This window comes from Eublepharis macularius, chromosome 17 (assembly GCF_028583425.1).
Source record: "Eublepharis macularius isolate TG4126 chromosome 17, MPM_Emac_v1.0, whole genome shotgun sequence".
Lineage (NCBI taxonomy): Eukaryota > Metazoa > Chordata > Lepidosauria > Squamata > Eublepharidae > Eublepharis > Eublepharis macularius.
Window position 1 is genome coordinate 30,670,749 of NC_072806.1, and position 26,472 is coordinate 30,697,220.

The 26,472-nt window shown below is 43.7% G+C and overlaps 1 protein-coding gene across 2 annotated transcripts in view; it reads right to left on the bottom strand.

Annotated features, from left to right (window-relative positions):
* Positions 1–105: 105 nt before the first annotated feature.
* Positions 106–26,472, bottom strand: part of RAD51C (RAD51 paralog C) — a 36,293-nt gene continuing 9,926 nt past the window's right edge. Inside the window, exons 5-9 of one of the 2 annotated variants that reach the window (XM_055001499.1) lie at positions 25,387–25,518; positions 21,529–21,595; positions 17,178–17,238; positions 11,511–11,571; positions 106–654 (exon numbers count right to left, since the gene is read on the bottom strand). In XM_055001499.1, the coding sequence (XP_054857474.1) occupies positions 616–654; positions 11,511–11,571; positions 17,178–17,238; positions 21,529–21,595; positions 25,387–25,518 (360 nt within the window). In that variant the 3' untranslated portion in view covers positions 106–615. Of the gene's footprint in view, positions 655–6,401; positions 6,597–11,510; positions 11,572–17,177; positions 17,239–21,528; positions 21,596–25,386; positions 25,519–26,472 lie in introns of those variants that run through there. The other variant, XM_055001498.1, reaches the window with a different exon arrangement.

Sequence of the window (26,472 nt, forward strand, 5' to 3'; positions counted from 1 at the left end):
GAAAACTATCATAGCAATAAAAAGGGGATCTACCCTATTGTATATTGAGATTAACAGCTCTTTATTATGATAAACATCTTTATTGAAAACTGGAAGCAGAGGGACTGAAGCCTCAGGCTCAACAGGAACCAATTTATACTTGTAGAAACCACACCTACTTGTACAACAACCAATACAATGCAAGCAGCTAGAATCCTTCGTTTGCATGAACTATATACAAGTATCTATTTTTCAGCACAGCAATTGGCTAGAAGGCAACAGTTCTGATTGGCCGTGCCGGCACCCAAACACCAATAGCTTTGTAGGCCTTAGGAGTCTTTGTTTTACTCAAGCAATACATAACATACCCTTCCCTCTTTAATTGCTATTCTGGTTAAAATAAACCAGAGCATTCAAAAAGGCAAGCCTCCCCTTCACTATGAAGAGGTGCAGTCCAGTCTATCCTTTCAGGGCTTTGCTACCTCATTGTCCGTTATCTTGAAGGCACTTTGATTCTGGTACAAAAGAGGCTGAAGTCAGTGTGGGTACAGTTGAGGGGTGGCTTTTGTTGGACAAAAACTGAGCTCTTGCGATATATCTGCTTCCACGTGACTTCAGTTCCTTATTTCATTAAGTTCATTCTGCTTGGAAACGAATTGGTTTCCACAGAGGTTCCTAATTAAAACAGAAAAAAGTCATTCTTTTCCAAAGCAGGGAATACTTACAATCAAGAGGAATTAAGTGGTTTGTTTTCTCTTGCCGAAATAGAGCATTTAAATGTGGCTTTTGGAATTTCAACACATGTCACAAATATGAGGTAATCGTGCTGCCAAGCTCTGTGGTACAAACCCCAGAGGCTCACAGCTCCCTGCACCCTAAGTAACAGGTTTTGCTGTAGAATTAAATTAAATCATACTAAAAGTCAGCAAGATCTTTACAATTCTCAAATTTAGACCCATGGCATTTCAAGCAACAATTCAAAACAAGCTGACATTTACTTTTTGAGTCAACATGGCAGAATTGGACTTTTAAAGCATCTTACTTGGTACTGTTATAGAATTATCTCTTGTACACCATGTGAGTATGCTGCTATGTTTTTCAGCAGCATGCAAGACCAGACTTAACCTTTCATCCTCAGTTCAGGGGGAAACATTTATATCTGTATAAAAATAGATAATAAGTGACCTCTGCTCCGGCTGATGCAACTGCGCAGTTGCCCTGTAGGGATCCCTTGGCCAAGGTCAAAGGTCAAGCTAAGTTTTTTTATATATACCAGGATACCAGACGATGAGTAAAATGGACAGAATATCACTGACGGACGGAGGTGGAAAATAGGGGCACATGGTCTTTGTGTGTGTGTGTGTGTGCGCGCGCGCGCACGTACAGATTCACAGAAGAACCAAAGATAAGATGTGAAAAAACCCAGCAATTGGGGCTTAGGGGATATGAGAACGAAGCACTCCATTGCAGTACATCTAAGTAGTCGTCTTATTGGATGACTGAATTTCTGGCATCAATTCTGTCCTTTAGCTATCGATGCATGCAAGGGACCAGGAAATCTGATAAGAGCCCATATGGGGGTGGGATTCTGTCGTGGCAGCTTTGACTACATTATAAATCTGAGAGTTTGAGTGTAAGAGCTTTTTCTTACCAAAAGAAATAAATATAACACAAACCAGAATTCTGAACACCTAGATTTTATTCTCAGCTTTCCTGCTGATTTGTCACATGAGCTTTGACATATCACCTCCTGCCCTTTCTTTTTATCCATTTATATTTTTTTCATACAATAATGCTGCTTAACTTTTATGTATGTATGCAGAAACTGCTAAAAGACTTTGGGGAACGTTATCAAATATAGGTAAAGATAAATAATAGTTTAGTATTTAAAAAGTTAAGAAAATTTAAAAGTTATTAGGTGTCCTGACCTGGATGGCCCAGACTGGCCCAATCCCCTCTGATCTCAAAAGCTAAATAAGATCAACCCTGGTTAACACATAGATGGAAAACCACCAAAGTCATCCGGGGTTGCTATACAGAGGCAGGCAATAGCAAACCACCTATGAACTTCTCTTGCCTTGAAAACCATACTGGGTTGCCATATGTTATAAGTAAAAATGAGAATTTACTTCTGTAAGGGAAGTAAAGATAATAATATGTAAGCATCTGAGGAGCCTACCCAGCAGCAGAACTGATGCTGAATTTCTGTTACCAAAGGCTCTCGCTGAGGTTTTCAGTGAGTCTCATATTTATATGGATCAGAAAGATTCAAAATACATCACTTCTGACTGGTCAGTGAGTGTTCAATTTAACCACTTTAATTGACCTTTAGCTTAGAACCTAAGAGAAGAGGGTCTCAGGCACAGTGAATCTTAATTGGTTGAAGGGGCTGGCAGGAGAATAAAAGGCCAGCCCTCGGTATAGTTGGGGACAGTCCGAGGGCCAAGCTACAAGTGACGAATGACACAGGTTGGACACTTGTCCGCTTCCCTCAAGTTTTGATGGGAAATGTAGGCGTCCTGGTCTTGCAGCTTGGCTCTCCGACTGCTGTCCAATGGACTTTTCAACTGTCACTTGTCCAACATTCCGCCAAGCTGCCTACATTTCCCATCAAAACTTGAGGGAAGCTGACAAGTGTCCAACCTGTGTCATTCGTCACTTTGTAGTTTGGCTCTGAGAAGCTGGATCAATTTGGTGAGTCGCCCAGTGAAGTGTGAAGAGGAAAATCCAGCAGTCGCTGATGAAAGTAACAGAAAAAGGTAAAGTAGAAGACAGGAGAGGAACAGCTGCCTGAAGGAAGAAGCCTGCAATCTGGAAGAGGAACTGAGAGCAAAACAGAGCTGGACGGAAAAGAAGCTGCAGAGGGTAATCTGTGGAAGAGGTGGGATCTTCCAGGTGTAGCACATCTGAGCCCTTCTTTCCAGTATCTTCAGTGAGAAGTCTTGACTAGGGCGGGAAGCACTAGCTTCCCATATAAGCCCATAGCTTCAGGATGGAGAAAAAGCCAGTGAGCAGCCTGGCCTTGATGATCAGAGCAATGCAAAGAAGACTCTGCAAATGCTAGCCTAGAATGCAGGCTACAAAAAATGATATTGGCTATTTAAATTCTATTGTGGGAGAGAACATAGGGATTGCTATCACTCTTAAGTTACCAAAACACTAAAGAATAAGGATGTTTACCTGGCTGCAGAATATACGTCCAGTTAAAAATCTGTATCCTTTTAAGAATAATTTCAAAATATAGATTGTATAGATCCAGAGGAGTTAGCCGTGTTAGTCTGTAGTAGCAAAATCGAAGAGTCCAGTAGCACTTTTAAGACTAACCAACTTTACTGTAGCATAAGCTTTCAAGAATCAGTTCTCTTCTTCAGATGCATCATGCACCTGACGAAGAGAACTGTGATTCTCGAAAGCTTATGCTACAGTCAAGTTGGTTAGTCTTAAAAGGTGCTACTGGACTCTTTTCGATAGATTGTATAGTATACGTTCTGCATGCAAATATTGTCCCCTACCATCGAGTCTCTTCCAAAGCACTTTGTGTGCTTTATAATGGAAATCCCTATAACAATCTTTCAAGGTAGTTATTCTTGTTACCATATCACAGATGGAGACAGGCGAAGCTGAGAGAAGTGTGGCTTGCCAACAATGACTATGAATTCATGGCACAGGTAAGATTTGAATCAGTGACTTCATAGTTCACAGCTCAGTTTTGTAGCTGCTCATTAGAAAACGCACTGGGGTGGGAGATATCTTCACCTTTATATCTTTGCAGGCTTGAAAACTGAGTTTAGTTACACATCTTGAAATTGTAGATTCTCCCTTATAGTATGAAATCAAACAATACCTCAAATAAAAAAGAGCTATTTTGCTATGAGTTGCTGTTAGATTCTTGTGGGTGCAAAAAATTATTCTAGAATGGTAGCTGTGTTAAGTCTGTTGCACCAAAAGATGCCATGGGCACTTGCCTAATAGAACTGTTGTGGTATAAACTGTTGTAGATTGAGGGCCAAACTACAATTGACAAATGACACAGGTTGGACACTTGTCCGCTTCCCTCAAGTTTGGATGGGAAATGTAGGCAGCTTGACGGAATGTTGGACAAGTGACAGTTGAAAAGTCCATTGGACAGCAGTCGGAGAGTGAAGCTGCGAGACCAGGATGCCTACATTTCCCATCAAAACTTGAGGGAAGCGGACAAGTGTCCAACCTGTGTTGTCACTTGTAGCTTGGCCCTAAAGCACACCATCAAAGGAATCTTGACAACATCTGCCTGATGTTCTGGGTTCCTTTATTATAATTACACTCTAGTCCACAAAAAGCTTACGCTGCAATAAATCCATTAGTGTAGAAAGGTGTCATAGACTCCCTTTAATTTTTTTTAAAATTGGAAATTACCTCAAGTGATGTCCAAGAAGGGGTGGGTGGGTGGGAGAAGCATATAGAGGGCTGGTATCAAATACGTTTGAGATGGATCTTGAAATCCTCCCTGAAAATGCAAGAAGCTTAAACCATTTAACCTCAGCAAATCAAAATAATCTCGACTGAACAGGGAAAAGGAACTCTATAGCTTGACAGAGTAAGCTCCAATCAATGCCTCAACCAGCAGTAATCAACAGCTCTTCTCTCTCTCTCTCTCTCTCGTTCACACACACACACACACACACACGTCACTACAACACCCCTTCCCCCATCAGTGCCTCTTTTCTACGCGGCTAAGCAGGCGTGCGCAAGTATGTCAAACACCCTCCTCTGCTGGCACCACCAAGACGTAAGCAGCTATTATTCCCAAATGAAGCAGCTGCTTGTTGACATCACCCACGGTAGAATCCTTTTGTCTGCCCGTGTCTCCTGCACCAAAAAGCTCCTCTGAGTCACAGCTCAGGCCCCCCCTCCCCTCCCCAGTCATCTTCCTTCCTTTTGTTTCATGCCGGCAGGAAAGCTCTCTTCCTGACTCATGGATTTTGAAATCTGACAACGTCTCATTCCCAAAATGGAACCAGAATAATTTATTATGCAGATAACTCCTGAATGTTACCCCTGTCATTTTCTGAAAAAAATAGCTCCCTTAAGCTCCTGGTACTTGAAACAAAAACAAATGCTCTAGAATTAACTAGGTAAAAACCATCATAAAGCCACTCTTAAGGGCTGTGGAAGGCAAGCATGTTTTTGTGGCTGGGTGACTGTGCCAAATATGTAGGGTGCTTTTTTGGTTTGTACCTTGCCATGACAATGTTTTCACTTTTTTGGCAGTGCCATTTTACACTTCCTTCATAAGCAGCCTGAGCCAACATGGACAGTAGGTAGGGTTCCCGGCCTCCAGGTGGTGGCTGGAGATCTCCCGGAATTACAACTGGTCTCCAGGCCACAGAGATCAGTTCACCTGGAGAAAATGGCTATTTTGGGGGTGGACTCTATGGAATTATGCCATGCCAAGGTCCTTTCTCTCCCCAACCCCCACTTTCTCCAGGTTTCTCCCCCCCCCCCCCCCAGATCTCCAGGAATTTCCCAACTTGAAGCTGGCAACCCTAACAGTAGGAAAGGCAGAGCACAGATACTATCATTCTTTCCCTCACACAAACACATGTAGGTATCAAATTTACTTCATGTATACCTCCCCTTTCTCCCCAATGGGGGCTCCAAGTGGCTTACATCTTTCTCTTCATGTTCTTCTCACAACAACCCTGTAAGTAGGGTTGTCAGGTTCCTAAGCCCTCCTGGTGTGTGTGTTGGGAGGAAACCCGACTTACCACGAGGACGATCTTGGCGTGCACGCTACCAGCACCAATGTGATGACATCACTTCCAGAAGTGACGCCAATGCGCTGGGCGTGCCCATTTGAGGCTAAAATTGGCCCCTGTGAAGCATGGGAGCATGCCTGCCACCAGCGCTTCCTGAAGTAACATAGTCGCGCCCTGTACCAGGAGTGCATCCACTGCAAGCTTGCCCAGGTTGCCTGCTGGTAGCAGGTGATCACCAGGTGGTTTGCCACCTCCCGCTAACTGCCATCAATTGGTGGGCAATGAAGCAAACCAGTAGGAGATTGCCCACTTCCAGCAGGCAACTGGGAATCCTATCTGTAAGGTATGTTAAGCTGATTGCTTGCAATTGGTCCAAGGCTGCTGCCCAGCAAGCTTCCATGACAGAGTGGGGATTCAAACCTGGATCTCCCTGATCCTAGAGGAAGGTATCACTGTAGCTGGGACAAAACCCGCCAGCTAATTCTGACACTTGGAGGCCAGTTTGCCAAAGTACTGAACTTTCTACTCCCTCCTCCAAGCAAATAGTTCATGTTGAATCAGTAAGTTTCCTGTTTTCCATTCCATAAAAAACGGAAAACTCCTTGATGCAAATACTATTTCCAAACTTAAAAGAAATCATATGAACAGGGAGGAGAGAACCAGATAAAATTTCCAAACTATAGATTAAAATTATGCTCCTTTTATTCGAGTTAAACAGTCCTTTGTGCATCATTAAGTCCAGCCACAGTACAAACATTTTCAGAGAGAGAAACTGATTCATCTGTATCACTGTTCCTCTACTCGTGGCCTTTTACGAGGGTTTGTCTTGTTTTCTGCCAGGGCTGGGGATGGAAGCTGAACATCTCTGAATCCATGAGGCTGTAAAATACAAGCAATATGTTTTAAGCAAACTTCAGGACAGCTGATCATGGATTCCTGATTATGGAATTCCCAGGATCATGTCCAGAATTTGCAGTGTGAATAGGAAAATACTGCACATCGTGACATCATTCTGTTATCTTTGTTTTCCTTTAAAAATGGCACGCTATGCTTCAGGTGGCTCCAAAGGCTTAGGGATGCAGCAAAGTTCTTTCAAACAGATGACATTTCAAGCGGGTGTAGTGTGAAAATCAGGTGGAATTAGTATCAAGAGTCTGACTTTTTTAAAAAAAAATGCCAACAGGTCTTATGAGCAAGACCAAGTTGATCTGAAACAAAAACAGGAAACGAGTTCTTGCTGATCTCTGGACCTTCTTATAAACTGCGTTAAGAGCCATCTTGCTTGGTGTGGCAAAGCTCGGCTACCTACCTCCTTCTTAAAAGGACAAACAAAAAGAGAGGCCAGAAGGGTAACATCTAAACAAGTCCCCTCCACAGTTTTAGGTCATTGAGTAGTCTGTAAACTTGGTAATCTTTAAGTTTAATGCTTCATTGCTGCCATAATATCCTTCTGCTGCATGCACGTACAAAAAATGGACAAAAACCTGATCCTGTAGGCAAAAAAGTACAGCAAAAGCATTCCAGCTGTTATAAGTCCCACCTTCTGCAAGACAGGGGACAGGGGATTCCAGGGACAAGCCCCTTCCCTCCAGGATCAAAATCAGCTGACTGACCCTGCCTTCGGAGAGGAGGAGCTATATCCCAAAAGTAAGGACTGCCCCACTCCTAGGACCACCAGAGAATACAGAAGCCACTTGAATTCTAGCCATTGGAACAGAGATACTGGTGTTACATGAAGAAGCCTCAGGGTTCTATGATCCCCCCCTCCAAAGCTCCAATTCCATCCACTTTTCCTTGCTTTGTAGCACACCACAGTATGCAGCTACATCTAACGCAGGAAAGCCATGGTTTGCACAAACCATAATATGCATGCAGACCAGGAATGGAAACCATACCACAAACCATGGCTGCTATAAGCCAGGAAGAGGCAGAGAACTGGTATATGTTAAGGGAATGAACCATGCATTGGAAAAGAAAACACTGCAGTTCAGAAATATAATGTGTGTATTTTCTTTCCTAGACTCTGGGGGAAGAGACTTGGTCACATAAAGAAGGTACTTTTGGTAAAAAAAAGTAATAAAATTAATTAGCCAGAGACAGCATGTTGTGATCTTATTGGACAACTGTGCCAAAAACCAGGTATGGACCATCATGTAATTCACAGTATAGAACTTAGCACTTAAATTTTTAACTGTTCAGCATGAACTAATACTGCTCCATTGTTCAAAAGCTTGGCAAGGCAAGCTAAATACTGTGATCTCTGTATCTCAAGAAACTTGTATTATTAAAGATGCAAGAACAAAGATTGATAGGATCTTCTATTGGGAGCAACATTTCCTCTGAAGAAAAACAAGTGGTACATGAGCAAGATGGAAAGTTTGCTGTAACCATTTCTGTACAAAGACCTCTGAAGAGGAGCTTGAAAGCTATCATTTCCACCAACAGCCCTTGTTCTAGTAAAAGCTATCATCTTGTCCTCTTTCTATGTCTCACTCTGTAATCATAGTGCCAACAGCAGCCCTCAGCTAAAATCTGAGCAAGTTTCTTGCCAAGTTACAAATGAGAAGAAGCCTCCAATAAGAGACCGAGGAGTCCCAAATCTTCATGAGTCTGCTCAGGTCTGCGTGGCTAATTAAGTACGTGGTGATTCTGCAGATGAATCATACACTCCACTGCACTGAACAAACTAGGTAAGGAACAATCCCTAAAAGAGGGCGGGAGGACAAGAAATGTTAAGAATATTTGAGCCACAGGCAAAGAGCCTGGGAAGGCTATGGAATCTCCACCTCTGGTACTTTTTCCAAGGAGATGGTTGGTAGCCATCTGCCGGAGATCCTTTGAGATTCTATCACTCAACCTTTAAACATTGCAAAGAGCAGGACATGAGAAACCCAGAAGTCCTTTCCTTCAACAGAGCTACAAAAACTGGACTTTCTCACAACACTGTATTTGTTAATGAATAATGTTGTTGTCTGAAGCAGCTGGGTCACATTAAAATATGCATAGTCAAGAATATGCCCCAAAGCAGTATTGTTCCAAGATTTGTTAATGCCAATTTTTAAAATAAGAGTCCAGAGGGGAACTGAAAGACTGTAAGCCAGTTTGCTTAACATCTGCCCCAGGCAAATTACAGAAACCGATCAAAGATAGAAATATTAAGCACATAGAGAAAAAAAAGCCTGCGGAGGAAAAATCAGTACGGCTTCTGTAAAGGGAAGTCCTGCCTCGCCAAACTTTTGGGGTTCTTTGAGAAATTGAACTAACATGTAGATAATGGTGTTCTGGTAGACATTATATACTTGGGACTTCGAAAAGGTTTTTGACAAGGTTCCTTACCAAAAATTCCTGAGTAAGCTTAGCAGTCACAGGATAAGAGGGTCTTCTTATGGATTAAAAACTGGTTAAATGGCAGGAAGCAGAGGGAATAAATGGCCAGTTCTCAAAATGGGAGAAAGTACACATGGAGGTCCCACAAGGATTGCTAGTGGTGCTGGTGTTGTCATAAATAATGTGGAACGGGGGGTGAACAGAGTAGTGGCCAGGTTTGCAGATGACACAAAATTATTCAGGATGGTGAAAACCAAGGATGACTATGAAGAACTTGAGGCAGATCTCCACAAATTGGGTGAGTGGGCAACAATGGGGAGAATGAATTTCAGCGTAGGCAAGTGTAAGGTGATGCACATTGGAATAAAAAAAGCTCAGCTTCAAGTATATGCTTATGGGGTCTGAACTTGCTGAAACTGAGAGGGAAACAGATGTTCAGGTTAGTGGTTAGTGTCAACCAGAGTGGTGCAGAAGTGAAAAAAAGCATACTCTATGCTAGGGATTGCTAAGAAAGGGGAAAAAACAACAGATATTATAATGGCCTTGTACAGATCTATGATGCGGCCTCATTTGGAATACTGTGTGCAGTTCTGGGCACTGTATTGCAAACAGGATGCTGCAGAGCTGAAAAAAGTACAGAAGAGAACAACCAAGATGATTAGGAGGTAGGGGCACTTTTCCTCCTCTTTTCAGTTTAGAAAAGAAACAACTAAGGGGTGGACATGATAGAGGTTTATAAAATTATGTACAGGATAGAGAGGGTGGACAGAAATTTTTCTCCCTCTCCTAAAATACTTCAGCTCAGGACTTTTTTTCTGGGAAGAGGTGGTGGAACACAGGACCGCACAACGATGTCACTTTGGGTTAGCTGGAACAAGGGGGGAGTTTTTTAAAGTTTAAATCGCCCTTGGCAAAAATGGTCACATGGCCGGTGGCCCCGCCCCCTGATCTCCAGACAGAGGGGAGTTTAGATTGCCCTCTGCACCGGAGGGCAATCTAAACTCCCCTCTGTCTGGAGATCAGGGGGCGGGGCCACCAGCCATGTGACCATTTTCAAGAGGTGCCAGAACGCCGTTCCACCACATTCCTGCTGAAAAAAAAGCCGTGCTTCAGTTCAGTGCTCAATGACATCCAATGAAGGTGACTGGCAGTAGATTTCAGGACTGACAAAAGAAATACTTCTTTACACAAGCGATTAAAAATGTAGCATTCTCTGCCCGAGGATGCAGTGATGGCCACCAGCAGAGACAGGTTTAAAAGGGGGTTTAGACCGATTCTATCAAAGGCTACTAGCCATGGTGACTAAGGGTACCTCCACATTCAGAGGAAGTAAACTTCTGAATACCAATGCTAGGAGGCAACATCAGGGAAAGGCCTTGGCCTCTAGGCCCTGTTGATGGCCCTCCAGAGTAACTGGTTGGTTCCTGGGTGAGAGAGGAGGCTGAACTAGATAGACCACTAGTCTGATCCAAGAGGGCTCTTATCAAAAGCTGCAATGCTCAGTTTTTATCCAGGCCTCTGAAGAACCTCCGTTCTGAAAAGGAAGCTATTAAAAAACAAACTGTAACGAATGCTATGGCAACATGTTGTTACCAAGAGCACACATGGCAAGCGAACACTTATATGGCAAGCAACGCTCATGACATTTCAAGGGAACAGTTTAAAATGGATTTTTCTTGGCTCTATCTCCAGCAGAAGCTGTCCACAAAGACGACACAGTGTTGCTATCACAATATTTACCATGAAACTATTCTGGGAGATTTCAAAGCTCAGACGGCATCTCCAGAAATATTCTGTGGACAGATCCTGGTCACTCTGAGTGGCTACTGGTGTTACGATCTCTGTACCATGCATCTGACGAAGAGAACTGTGATTCTCGAAAGCTTATGCTACAATAAAATTGGTTAGTCTTAAAGGTGCTACTGGACTCTTTTTGATTTTGCTACCACAGACTAACACGGCTAACTCCTCTGCATCTATGATCCTCCTCAGCCAGCTCACAGTGCAATGTCTTGTATGTTTAACTGGCAGTGCAGGATCATGCCACCTCCTTTCAATTGTGAAGATTCTGTGCCGTCAGCCAAACCGAGAAGTTAATAGTGCAGCTGCCTGGCTGCTTGACATCATAATGTATGTATGTAACTGCCCTCAGAGGAATTCCAAAGCTGGGAAGGGTAAATAAGTATATAATGCAAATTGGATTTTGTATCATATTCTGTCATATCGATATACATTCTTGGCTTTGCTAGGAATAAAAAATGTGCATGCACACTCTACCCTTGGGGCGAGATAGTAGGAGACTATGGACCTGTGTCCAGACCAGGTAGCTGCTGAATGGGGCACACTGTTAAGCTACCTACCAGCGTGTCAACTTGCGGCTGCTCCAAGATGGAGTTATCTGTTCGAGAGTTTGACGCGAAGCCTTTCAAATCTTACTTCCCAATTCTGCCCCCCTCCCATGCTTACCGTAACACAATATGGTACAGTTGACTCCTTTTGACTTGGTGACTTGTACAGTGTAGCCAACCTAGAAGGAATAAAAAGCACTGCCTTTCAGGGACGAATCTTTTGTCTTTAAAGAAAACACGTATTTTTTACAAGATGGGTAGCAGTCTGTAGCAGTAAAAAGGAACAAGAGTCTAGTAGCATCTATAAGACTAACAAAATTTGTGGTAGGCTATGAGCTTCTGAAGAAGTGAGCTGTGACTCACAAATGCTCATACCCTACCAAAAATTTTGTTAGTCATATAGTGTCTGCACATCACTATCACAACCTAAAAGTCAAAGGAGAGTTGTTTTTTACTGCTAAGTTTAAAATTCAGACTCAAATCCACTCAGGGAAGTTTTCCTCTGTAAGCCCCAAGGCTTTTTTTCAGCAGGAACAGAGTTCCGGCACCTCTCGTGACCGGAGGCCCCACCCCCTGATCTCCAGACAGAGAGATTTGTAAGGGGGCCATTTTGTAAGGGGGTCCGTGTGTTTCTCCCTCATTTTCCTCTTTTCCCAGAAAAAAAGCCCTGGCAAGCCCCACTGTGAGGAACCTGTGCTGTGCAAGAGTGGTACCATGCTAGGATTACTGTTTCCTATTCAACTCTGCCTTTCTGTCAATTATGGCTCAAAGCAGTCGGCAGTGTTCCTGTTCATTTTCAAGGGGCTCGTGTAGGAAAAATGAAGCAGCGGACTGGGCCCAAAGCAGGAAAAATGAAGCTTACAGACAGGTGCAGATTTAAACTAAACCACTTCGGCTACCGACTCTCTTCTGGGTTCACTTCAAAGTACTGGTTAAAGCCTTTTATATGCTGGAACCAGGGTTTCTGAAGGGCCACCTGCTCCCATAGGAATCTACCCAATGACTGCAGCCATCATCTGAAGAAGCCCCATTCTGAGGGCTCCCATCCCCTGAAATAAGGTGGAGGGCCATGTGAGGCAGCTGTTTGCAAAGGAAGACCCTCCCCACAGATACACAAGTGGCACCGAATGTTTCAGGTGGCAGCTAAAGGCATACTTGTTTATTCAGCCTCTGTTGATTATGTTTTATTTTAAAATACGGGATTTTAATATGTGATTGTTGTTTAGATTGTATTTTAATTGTCTGCACGCCATCTCAAGCATCTCTGACGGAAAGAAAGGAACAGATATTATTAAAAATAAGCAAACGCATACACAAGCCATAGATATAATCAAGCTATGAAGGGAACAGCAGGCATTTCATCACCAGCAATAGCTGGGCTACAAGACGTATGTCATCACATCAGACACATAACATAGGATAAAAATGAGTAAACGAGGAAGAACACCGGTGGTTTTATGAAGCAAGTCTGCTAGGTTTATTTCTGTATATCTAGTTGGTATTTTATGGTTTGCTATTCTGGGATTTTTGTTTGTTCTTTTATGTGGTAGGTTTTGTTAGGGTGGGATATAAAATATTTAATGTTAATAGAAGCTAATTCCATTATTTCAACCCACAGAAATGAGACAAGAACTGCTTGCCAATCCCAGAAAATGGAGAACAATGCCCTTGCCCTTCCACAGGAAAACATTCTGCCAGGTCCAGCATCAGCACATGGTGAGGCGGGGTAGCTGCCAGGCATGTGGCTTTTGGTGGGGCCTATGGCTGCTAACACCCAACTCATACATCTCACCTTATGTCTAACCCTAACCCTTCCACTGTCTGCTTGTGAGCACCTGGTCACCTTTGCACCTGGCTGAATATGCTGCCTAGCAATGCTGGAGGAGGGTATGTAGGTGGTGCACAAGGCATTAACATTCCTGGTGGCCGTGGTAGTGGCACTCCTAGCTGCACCCACTCCGCAGCACCAGTGGGGAAAGGGCATGAAAGCAGTCTAGGCAGCTGTGACTGCAGATAGTAGGAACGTTTGCAAGTGGGCAAAAGGAAGTACACGCAGGCAGGTGGGGGCATGGTGGTGGGAGGGCAAGGGGACCAGTAGTAGGCATGGGGGGCCCCAGAGCACTCTCTGCCCAGGCCCCCCCCCCACAAAATGTAGAACTGGCCCTGCATTCTGCCCTGCTCTGAGATAATTTGCCAAGCATTGCTGCTAATTATTTTTAGGGCTTTGGCTGCTTCTCCCTCCCTTCAGTGCCATTCTATTAGAAAGCACATAATTACTGCTTGAGGAAGATTACCACTTTGCATTAGCCGCACAGGGAATTCCTTAGAACATTTAAATTGTACTTTACAGCTCAATTTTGAGACATCCTAAGCAGTGTTCTTGGAAGCTCTCAGCTGGTGCTCCACTGTCAGCCTCCAACTCAATGGGGGCCTGTTCACCCAATAACAGCCCCCTCCAAACCCCTGAAATTGACTCATATTCCAGGGATGGAGGGGAAATGAGAACAAGGACAGGTATCAGATTTAGCAGGAGGGAAAGTCTTAATGGATAGACCTGAATACTCCAGCTGTTGCATAAGCTACACAGTAAGAACCCATGTGGACTGTAAATTAGAGGAGGGTCTTCCCCAGCCAACAGATTTTATTCTACCTTTATACCCTAAGACACAAATAAACACAGCCTCGGTCAATACTGCATGGAGCCCTTCTTTCTTTCTGTCTGCTGTTACAATGTGAATTATTAGAGAGTTTCCTATTTACTAAACATCAGCTGAATGCCAGAAAGTTCCAGGCTGGGCTAGGAGAAGGAGATAATTTCCAGAGATCTTCTTTCTAAGAGTTTAATCTATGTCATGGCTCAATTTAGACGTCATACAAAACCATGGTTTATAATTAGTACGATCATCTGAATAAGGAAGGGCCACTCTACAAACTATAGCTGATAAGAGTCCAAGATATGAGACTAAGGTTTAAAATTGGTTTATTAATCATATTTAAAGCCTAAATCACAGGAAACATGAACATATGGCTTAATCCTGCCTTGATTCCTGGTGCCAATCTCACTACAATGCAGGCTGGGATTCACAGCCATCTCTCTGCAGAGTTGAAAACGGGGGTGATGAAACCTGTATTTTGTAAAACCATACCAGAATCTTTTGAACCATACCAGAATTGGAATGATCATCTGTAAGCTGAATTCTAATTTCACAGAATAACCGCAATTAAAATAAAACACTTGAGAGCCAGTTTGGTGTAGTGGTTAAGAGTGCGGGACCCTAATCTGGAGAGCTGGGTTTGATTCCCCACTCCTGCACTTGAAGCCAGCTGGGTGACCTTGGGCCAGTCAGCTCTCTCAGAGCTCTCTCAGCCCCACCCACCTCACAGGGTGTTTTGTTGTGGGGATAATAATGACATACTTTGTAAACTGCTCTGAGTGGGTGTTAAGTCATCCTGAACGGCAGTATATAAATCAAATGTTGTTGTTATTACTGAACTGAGCCCACTTCATTTCCACGGCTGCTGTAGTTCTTATTTGGCTTCAGCATTCCGTTCCGAAAACTAACAGCCAAGTGACCCTGATTTAAGGATACTTAAATCTGGAGACTGCAGCCATGAATGGACAAGATAGATCTTGCTACACATCTGGAAAATGCCTCTTGTTTGCAGAAAAATTTGAAATCTAAAAAAAAAATACATTGGGAAGTTTAAAAAACCCAAAATGATAAAAGGAGTGCCTGTAGTTTTAATCAGAGGCCCTCAGTGGCTGTTGTTAGGGAACCATTAGCCAGTGTTCCAGGCTTGGTTTCTGTCAGTAAGAGGCAAGGGGAGGGTCCCTTTCAGGACTGTTTTGGCCTTTGAGGGAGGACTCATTGGGGCCAGACCCAGAAGCAACCACTGGGCAACTTGATACCACATGATTTGCATGACTCACTCATGCCCGGCTGCGTGCTACTGTTCAACAGCACTCCCCCCTCCCCGCAAGCCAGTCAGGTGTAGAGGCTCAGAGTAGGATGTGGGAGACCACTCTGCTGCAGATGCTCACTGGGTAACTTTGATCCAGTTTCACACACTCAGCTTAACCTACCTCTCTGGGGTGTTGTGAGGATAAAATGAAGGCAAGGAGAATGATGTAAGCTGCTTTGAGTCCCCATTGTGGAGAAAGGCAGTATGTAAATGAAGCAAATTAATAAATATAGATGAAGGTAATAGGTAGGTTGTTTAGTGGGAATGAAGGAGAGAAGGATGTAGGGAAAGGTGAGCTTATGGAGGCTGCCAGGACGAGGGAAAGAGGAAATAGTCTGAGGAATGGAATACAGACAAAAGTGAAGAACACCCACAGTTCCTTGCAGGTTCTCCACCATTCAAATGGGCCTGGCTCAGCCGGCACCACATAACTGGGTCATAATAGAGAGGCTGCCTGGTGGGGGAAGGGGGAAAGGTGAAGACGGGGGCGGGGCACACAAAGGTGGGCAAGAAGGAACCAAGGAAGCAGGAAAAGAGGGAGAGGCTATGGGGGTCAGGAAGGAAAGAGGACATGGTGGGGGAAGAGAAGTTGAGATGCTCCCGGCAAGTCCTCACAGGTCCCCCCCTTGTATTTTCTATTTCAACAGCATTTGCACGCCTGAATATTTTAATGAGGAATTTGATAGCCTCTAGGTCTGTTTCTTTCGTAGCCTCCTAGTGTTTCCTGTTTTGTTTTTAAAACATCTCTGGAGAAATGTATCCTTCCTCATTCTCAACCAGGAAACTGGCATTCATTGCTAAAAATTAATGGAGCACATTTATGCAACTGTGTATCTGTATGTGGAAAATGGGCTTGTACAAGTTTGCAAATCAACTTGCAGTGCATGAATCAAATGCATTGTTGTTTGGATTCCTGAGCACCACTAGCCCTTTCAAGCTGTTCTTCCTCTGCGTGGGCAGTGGTAGGAAAATGAAGTAATACCCAAGTAGGGAGGGATCTTGAGGGAAGTACAATCCTCCTCCCACCGGTCAAGAATTGGAAATGCCCCTGGCAGAGGAACCATGCAGGATTTTTGAGGGAATTCAAATCCATCCCATCATCCCAACCATCTGGGAAGAAGAGATGGAACAAATACTGAGTCAGACCTTTGGTCCCTCTGTATTTTTTTACTTTATTTTATTTCATTTATATCGCACTTTATTCCCAATGGGGACCCAAACTGGATTACAATATTCTCCCCTTCTCCGTTTTATCCTTACAACAACCCTGTGATGGCAGGTTAGTCTGAGACTGTGTGACTGGCCCAAGGTCATCCAGTCGTCTTCCATGGACAAGAGGAGGGAAATCAAACCTGGGTCTCCCAGATCCCAGGCCAACCCTCGCACTACACCAAGCTGGTCTACTCTAAATGGTAGCTGCTCTTCACATTCTCAGCTAGTGAAAAATCTTTCCTAGGGCCTACTAACCCAATATCCTTTTCAAACTGGAAGCATCAGGGACTGATGTGTGCAAAGCAAGAGCTCTAACGGAGCCACAGACCCTAACTGAAATTTTAAGATGCGCAGCCTCCCTCTCACTCCTGGCAGAGGTTCCAACAGGACTCAAGCCAGCTTTCACTGCCTTAGAGAGCAGAAACACATTTTTCAAAACCCATGGCATTTTCTGGTACTATAATTCCTGTACTGGGCACCGAGTCCTCTGCAGAATTCAGAAGCTCTCTCAAGTGTTTTGAATCCTTGAAAATGTTTTTTTAAATCCCCAGGAAATATAAATCTCCCACATCACACATGGCCTTCATTTACATCTTGCAGTCTTACTCACCTCTGCTTGTTTTCCCAATGCAGAATTACGCGTATGGTGGCTGCATGGCCCCAGCTGTCTCCTAGAAACACAAAAGCATGTACATTGTCTTAGATTTATTGCCTTATTATCAGTCTTTCAAACAAGAGCTGTCTACTGTGGTGTGCCCTGAAAAAAATTCCATTTTGGATCTGAGGTTTCTGAAGGATCTATGTACTACTATTGTTTTTTTTCCTGGTTGGGGCACTGCTGGCTCTAATCCATTTATTTTTTCCGTTGTCATGAGTTCCGGCCCTGTTCTTTGCAGTGAGGGCCTCCAGCCTCTTTGGGGCAGCTGTTTTTTGCACTTAACGGCATGAAGTCACACAGAACACAGTCTTCCCTCTAAACCACTGAACCAGAGTTTTTCCTCGGTTACAGCACTCACACATAACAGACACACTATGGTGGGAAACTGGCTGAAAAGGAATAGTGGGGCAGCAGCAGCATTAAAAACAATCCTGCTTTATGTTCACTTTTTCTATAGTCGCGCAGAAAACAGAGAGCCACCAGGCTCAAGGAAGAACACCAAGGGGCACCAATATGAAAACTTCCGTTGTTAATCCCAAAAATCCATACAATAATACAATTCAATGTGGATGCAATGGGAATGCAATACAAAATACAAAATGAATGTAATACAAAAGGCCAATGTGAGGCAAGATCAGTACATCTGTAACAAGGCTTAAATAAGCCCATATGCCGGCAGTCCGTAAATAAGTCCAACCGGCTAAACCGGGGAAAGACAGTCAACACAATGCATCTGCCAAACAGAATTGCAGGAACGAAGGGTGTGGGCGACGAGTTGGGTTGACCTGTTCACTGCTCGTTTCAGAAGTACATTCTTCTTTCTTCAGGCCAAAATTGACAAGGAACCGCTCTGCATCTTCCAGTTCAAGTCCTTAAAGTAAGTCTAACGAATCGTTTGGACTTTTTCTATAGTGCCAATAAATTTTTACCTTTCCATCTGTTGTCTGTTGGCGCCATGTTTCCTTGTGTTTTGCAGTTTTGTTTCCGTGATGAGGGGGTGTTCTCGCATTAATCACTACCGAGCTGCATCACCCAAGTGCAGACAGGCAGTCAGCATGGTTTTCTGAATGGGGGGGGGGGAATGCACTCATGCACGCCGTGCACATTCCCCTTTCCCACCAACAGAGTTAATAATGTAAGGGCCCTCTCCCCCTTGGGATCCAATTGGTGAATGCTGTTAAGGAAAACAAGATGCTGCCATGCTGGCCCAGTGACTGCCTGCAGCTCTGCGAGGTGAGAACCAAACCAAACCAAAACACACAAACTTTTGAGTGAGAGTATTTCATTATAATTTTGTTTCCTGGATTTGGTTCACCGTTCTGGAAGCAGCTTTAACGAAAGAAGATTATATCTTGCTTTTGTACTATTAAAACGGCACTCACAGTAACCACAAGCAGCTGAAAACAGGGTTCCCAAAGCTTCAGAAAGAAAAAGTACAGGCACACAGTAAGTGTACAGTGGCAGAGAGAAGGTGGGAAACAAAATTGCAAGAGATCATCATCAGAGGAACATAAGAAACTGAAGGTGCTTTTGGAGGAAGGTAATCTCATTATTTTCAGCTCATTTCTGATGGCCTTGTTTGATTTCCAGACAGATTTATTGAGCTTGTCTTTCAATACAGTCTAGATGGTGCACTGTGCTCAGAAGATAGATTGAAATTTAAAGCAGTCATCTAAGGAAAATGCTGCCATTACTCCCCCCGCCCCCCAACTCGTCTTCAGACAGCTCTGGCATCTCCAAGCCAGGCACATCTGTCATCCTTCAGCAGACGTGCTTTCAACTCCACCCACTCACATCTTCATTAGAGCGCCCGGAGAGAGAAGCACTATTACTCCAATGGAAGAATCCTCAAAATTAAGTGTCTAGTCCCTGGAGGCATCTTGCCAACCCTCATTCAATGTGCAAGCATGAGATTTAAGGTTCAGAAGTTGAAATTAGAGTATGAATTATACAAATGAATGCTGCTTTCATTTCCAACCATATTTCCTCTCAGGTGGGGGCGGGGCGGGCAAAACTGTTTTATATACTGCAGCAAAAGGCAGTGCTTTTAAATTAAGCTGGAAGGAGATTAATGTTTGGCTTCATTACTGAGCATGCCAAAGAAAAACTCAGATTATCCGGCTTGGAGCTCAGTGTTGTGAAAAGCAGGAGCCACAACAAAGCCCCAACTTAATTCTTACCGTGTCTGGTCCCTTCCACATCCCTTTAATAATAATTAAAAGGCTTTTCTTCCACTAAAAATAAAAAAACAAAACTTAAGATTTCTGGGTTTTTGAAAATAGCTTGCTGAAGCCATTTCTTAACGTAATAGAAGCAGTGAGAAGGGGAAAGAAATATAATAGGAGACAGCAGGGATGACGAGTTCTTTCCACTTTGAAACAAAAATCTGCCTTTCTGGCTACACCTTTCCCCTTATAACTGCAAAACAAAAAACAACAGAGAGTTACTGTTTTAAAAATGAAAACTGGAAAACAATAGATTTAGGCAATAGATCACTGTAACACTACAGTGATGTTGCAATTCCCAATTTTTGTAAAAAAGCCCTCCAGTGGAGGGATGGAAATGGCAGCAGTAGGGGGGCTGGGGCTGCTATACAGATGCTGTTACCACTGCAAATGTTTCTGCAGTAACAGCAACAGCTGTGGCGCCTCTATGTAGAAACAGCCCTGTATCGTGGACAAGGACATGCAAAAGGACCCAACTTTGCAACGATTTCAGAGGCTTTGAAAACATTTCCAAGGTGCTATTGGTGGCTCATGAGTGGAGGTTAGTCTGATGGATAATGGCTTGTTCTTGTCTTCTTTTTAGTTGTACTGTATTTCTGTAGACTGAGATTTTAGCTAGTTTTAATTAGGTAAGCTGCTTTGAGATCTGTTGACTGAGAGAAAAGCAGAATGTAATTTTTTTTTAATCCTCCAAACAGGGCAGGGGAAGAGAAGAGGCAGGCAGCCAGGAGTCAAGAGAAAGAAAATAATAACATAATAATAATATTTGATTTATATACCACCCTTCAGGACAACTTACCACCCAACTCAGAGCAGTTTACAATGTATGTTATTATTATCTCCATAGCAATCACCCTGTGAGGTGGGTGGGGCTGAGAGAGCTCTGGCAGAGCTGTGACTGGCCCAAGGTCACCCAGCTGGCTTCAATTGGAGGAGTGGGGAATCAAACCCAGTTCTCCAGATTAGAGTCCTGAGCTCTTAACCACTACTCAAAACTGGCTGGGTACTGGCTGAAGTCTCCATTTTCCTTCCCTCAAATTGTTCTGAGAAGGTTGGAGACAGAGAGAGGGAGATGGGGGATAGGGAGCTCAGTGTTTAAATAGCACCCTCAACGGAGTTGAAGTCTGCCCGTGGACTGCCAGTTGCCAACCCTTAAATCTATTAGCTCTAATTTGCTTTGCAGTCTGAACACCTGCCAAAAACATCATGTATACTACAGAGGGAAGGAGGTGTCGAAGACAAAAGGTCAGCCTCTGAAAACAAGGTCTTTATCTGCATGCACATTTCAAATTCAGCATCCTCAAAGGACAAGCTTTTTATTTTGTTCAATTTATCTTACATCTCTGCTGAGAGACTGAACTGCTGAATACACACATTAAGGACGCCTTTTCTTTTGTCTGCTGCCTCCCCACCCCTACCCCCCACTCAACTATCTAGGGAATTATTAGGTGATTTACAGGAGAGAGTGAGTGCGCATGCTAGGTTAACTGGATTTCTATTCTGACTGAAATCATTCCCGACTATCTCCAACAACTGTGGCAATTAAAACAATCCTGTCCTGTGGGGTCTTGAATGCCACATTTCAGTTTACGAGGAGTTTATTAAGAGTCCCTTGAGAGCAATGATGTTCATGTTAATATGAACTGGTTTAACTGTGCATCTTCCCATCGACATTGTAGCTAATGTATCCCTGGTGCAAATTCTTTGTTGGGTTTAGCACAGTTTTACAGTTGCTTTACTCTTTGTAAGATGCTCTTTTTGCATCCCCAGTGATACAACTGCACAAAGAGCGTCCCACGTGAATGGCACGCTCTACAGATTTAAAGCTGCTATTTCTTGGTACCCGGTTTTGGACATCACGGAGGCACGTTTTCTTTTCAGCAACTGGCGCAGTCATGGGAATTGGCCAAGAGAAGCAGCAGTTCCAACCATGACATGCCTGCATCACAGACAACATCCTCCGTGCAAGTGCCTCGTGGGAGAGAATCACTGGGGAGATCAACTGCGCTGTTGATGGTGCCTGAAAAAGCTCGTGTAGACGGAAAAAGCATCCTTCTAATTGCAGCCTAAACACTCACCTAAGGCAGGAACCAAAGAGGAGCAGTTTTGTCCAATTCTTGTTGTCATTTGGTTAGTCAAAACTACCTGAAAGAAAGAGAGAAGAATCAAAAAAATAAAATACAGGAAGAAACTGTGTGCATGTGTCGGTGTGAAGAAGGAATCTGGTTCTCACATTTCTACCTTTGTATTAAAACACCAGCTACATTATAGGATAAATTCAAGAGGCCTGGAGAAGGTGGGAAGAGATGACAAGACCCAGCACATCTGGATAAATGGATATCTGAATGGGGAGGAGGGGAGAAAAGGGAACTGTGTATGGGGGAGGGAGGGACTGGGTAAATAAAATGTTGGGAGAACAGTTCACTTGTGCTTCTGCTTCAGAGAAGAGAGAAAACATAGATACACAAGTCAATGGAACTCACGGTTAGCTATTTTTTAGAACAGGAGCAATAAGTCTGAAGTGTCACCAATGAGCTATTTGAAATGAGAAAACTGAGCAGGTTTTGGATAAGGACATCCAAGGCACCAGGTGGGACTGGATGACCTTTGGTTCCCATCCAACCCTATCATTCTAGTCACTGGAAAACTTTAATTTATTGGCCAGAGGGGCAAGGCAAGGAAGCTTATGCAAAATATTATCAATTATTAATTGCTCCATACCTTCCACCCCTCTCATCCCAACCCAGACACACACAAGAAGCAAAGTCTTGTTGTGATGAATTGTTGTGGGCCCCACACAGCACATTCAACAGCCCGAATGTCAACTGTGAACGTCACAACTGTGTTAGAAGACAGAAAGCAGTTTCCTCCTCTTCCCTCCTCATGGCTATCTGAGTAAAAACACACAGAGGGGTTTATTTTTAGCCACAGAGCAATAAAAAAGAAATCCCAGTGTGCACACAGAATCACAGCTTAGGAGGAGCCAAGTTACCTGGAAACAGGGGAGAGACAAGCACCATTCCAGAATTTGCGTAAGCTTCGTTCCTGTTAGACGCAGTAGGGCTGAAAAAAGCTCACCTATAAATAGCCGTGGCTCAAGCGTGCCCTCCACTGGCTAGGATGCTGGCCATGTCTAAAACACCTCCAAGCAGAGGTCAAAGGGGGCACAGACAAAGAATCCTCAGGCGGGATGCTGAGGATTTTTTCGCACATGCCTCTGCCAGCAAAGTAGCTTTGCTCCTGGCATGCAGCTGGCCTTCTTGTGATGGCCAGGGGTTAATTTTTTTAAAACACCACGACCGACCGAGGGCAGGAAACTATGACTTCATTTTAAAACATGTGTGCGTTTGCAAGATTGGAGGAGAAATCCTTCTACGTAGGAGGATACTGTTTTCACGTTTCAGCTGATGAGGATCAATTACGGGTGCCCTGACTGTTTGAGTGGCTTTGAATTTCAGAGCCTTTTCAGTGATGGCACCGTAGTTACAGAAGACTCTGCCTATCCTCCTTGCCAACTTTCAAACAGCGGATTAGGGTTAGTATCTTCAGTTTCAAATAGATTTTTCTCTTTATTGCTGTACTGCAAACCACTTGCGAGAATGGCTATTGAGCAGTAGAAAAAATTAATGGAACAAAAGCGATGATCAGCAGTCACTGAAGGGATTGTTTCTCCTGTTCCAGCAGCTTAAAAAGAGTATCAAAATCAGTAAGCCAATAAAAAATATGACTAAATATCAAACTTACTTTAAAATTCTGCCCCAAAGTCAAACTGAATGATGGCAGGATAATTCTCATGTTTTTATTCCTGTGTCTTCCTGTTTCACCAAAAGAGCAGCTAAGCACTGTCCTCCCCCCCACCTTGTGGAGCTCAACTGCTTTCACGTCCTTTCTGGTTCACTCCTTGTATCGGCGCTGAGCCAAAAAAAAAAAAGTTACAAAAAACGGAGCACCACAAGATAAAAGCACGGATCAGGCAGGCTGTAGCTCTCCTTGCCTGCAGGCTCCATTTTTATATGCAAACATGGACGGGACTTCTCACCACATATGTCTCACTCCCCTTTCCCCTCCCAGAATGGCACAGACCACTCCCAAGATTTCTTTGAGAAGGCAATAAAATGTGTGGCAGGCCATGCCCTAATGTCAGAAAGAACAAAAACCTACCGCAGAAATAATTAATTATCCTAATCGTTCTTAAAGTGCACCGTGCAATAATATTATAATATAATTTAATATTTAGAAATAGTATTTGAAGATTTTTTACAACAATGCTATAACTGATTTAAAGTGCAAGGTGCCCAAATTAGCAAGATAAATATAACAATAAATGTTTGCATCCAAGATTCACAATTCCAATGTACAAATAACAATAAAGACCATCAAAGGAGGCTTTTCTTTTTCAGTTAAACAGTATAGTCCTGAGACTTGGAGTCAAAGGCAATTTTTCCAATTGATGATGACCATCTTTCTTGTTCTTTTCTAGAAGCAGATCCAACCAGACGGAAGTCACCAGCACAATAGCCGTCTCCCGGGCGGGAGGATCCACCAAGAGAACCCACAAGTCTCACAGAAAGGAGCAGAAAAAAGGAGCAGAACCCCGAAGCAGAAAAAAGGGTCAGAAATAAGGGATTCCGTTGTTTGACCTGCTTCGGTGTGCTCCGTAAAGATTTGGAGCATACTGACAAACTGCGCCCCCCCCCCCGCTGCTTATTTCACCCGATGGGAGGGAAAGGAGGGGGTTCTGTCACGTGGGAACACCCCCCGTGACCCAGGTGGAGCGCAGAAGGGCCCTTTCGCTGCCACTTGCAATACGTGGTGGGGTTTGCCATGGGCCCTTTATACTCCATCTGGGTCGAGGGGGAATCCCCCACAACCCAGGTAGAGCGTGGAAAGGCCCTTTTGCTGCTGCCTTCAATGTAAGTGGTGGTGAAATGACCCTTTAAACTCCATCTGGGTCGCGGGGGAAACCCCCCCCCACGGCGGCAATGCAAATGGATTCCCCCCACGACCCAGATGGGAGTTTAAAGGGCCTTTTCGCTGTGACGGCGCAGATCAGCTGCTTGGCGGGGATTTCCTTGCCAAGCAGCTGATCCGTGGTTTAAATGCCCCTTTCCCTGCCGCTGCTCAGAAGCTTCCCGAAGCAGTATGAATCGCTTAGATTCGGGGCTTCCGAATTGGACCCAGGATGCTGGGCCCGATCTGGTAATCCCAAATCTTTGCAAATCGGGTCCGATTCGGGTGTTTTACCCGAATCGGAAACCCGATTCGCACATCCCAACTAGCAATTATCCTATTTCAGAATAGCTTTTCCAAGAGTGTTCTATCAGCAGTTGTCTCCCTAAAGCATTTGATCATTTAATAAAAACCATCTTCTTTACAATGAGTATCTAAGCGTAATTAATTAAATGGTCTTTGATGGTCTTTATGGTTATTTGTACATTGGAACTGTGAATTTTGGATGCAAACTTATTTACTGTTGTATTTATCTTGCTAATTTGGGCACCTTGCACTTTAAAACAGTTATAGCATTGTTGTAAAAAAATCTTCAAATACTATTTCTAAATATTAAATTATATCATAATATTATTGCATGGTGCACTTTTAAGAACAATTAGGGTAATTGATTACTTCCACGGTAGGTTTTTACTCTTGCCGGTTGTGTGTACTCTGCAGAGCCCCTCTCTAGTTTGCATGCTCTAATATCAGCGATCAAAACTATTCTTCCTCCCTCCCTATCTGCTGGTGTATTACCCTCACTGATACCTTTCTCTACTGCAAAAAAGTGACAAAAGCTGGAATTTCAAATAAGCTTGTCAGTTTTCTGTTGTTTTATGCCACTAAGCAACTCCTTAAGCACATTTTGGTCACTTCTGTATGGCAACCCCCCTGTGCCTTAACATTTCAGCTGGGCCACCCTCCCTTTACCCAGGAAGTCTCACAGCCAACGTGTGATCATTGGCGATGGTGATCAGCTGCTGGGCTAGACCATTCAAGAGCCGTGTCCGCAGCGAGAGGTCCTCAAAGTCGTGGCGGAAAGGAAAGGCAACACCATCGATCACAACCAGCCGGACCTGAAGGCAGGATTTTAAAAAGAAGAAATTAGTAATCCTGCAGAAATAATATTTATTTATTTATACCATGCTTTTCTTCCTGATGAGAGAAAGGCCCTACTGATCTACCCAAGGGGGACTCAAACTGGCTTCACATTGCTCTCACTTCCTCTGTCTTATCCATACAACAACCTTATGAAGTAGACTAGGTGGAGAGAGAGTGACTGGCCCAAGGTCACCCACCGAACTTCTATGGCAGAGTAAGGATTCTCACTTGGGCCTCCTGGAGCCTAGTCTAATACTTCATGCACACCTCAATGCACACCTAAAACCATAATTCATACAGACGTGCTCTTCAGAGAGACTGCAGCTTCTTCTAACTACAGGAACAATCTTGGAGGACAGAGCTAGTCCATCTCCCAAGCAACTGTATATGGCAACAAACCGGCAGAGGGAGGTATTAGGGAAGAGGCAATAAATATGCTTTGCTCCTTGAAGGCACCACTACTACAAGGCTAGTAGTGACTGAACCAGGGGGAAAACATATTTTGTTTTTGCTTATGAACCAAAAACTGTGTTTTGTGCTCTTCCCTCCAAATCAGAGAGGGTTTAGATCTTAAGGGGAAGCAAGCAATCTTATGGAAGAGAGGCCGATTGATTGCTATTAGTCAGGACAGCTATTAGCCAGGATACTTTGCTATTACTGGACACATCATTTGGATATGATTTCCAATGCATGGGTCATTGGAAATACTATCATTCCTATCAGGGGTCATTTAGTAGAAAAAGAGCTGGAGGAATTCATTAGCATAACTCATTAGCATGTCTCATTAGCATACACCATGTCCCTTGACATCACCAGAAATGCGTCATTTGCACAACTGATTTGTGTATGCCACACCCCCTGACATCACCTATCCTGGCTGTTTTGGACCCAATCCTGGCCATTCAGGTCCGAAATTGGGCCCAGAATGG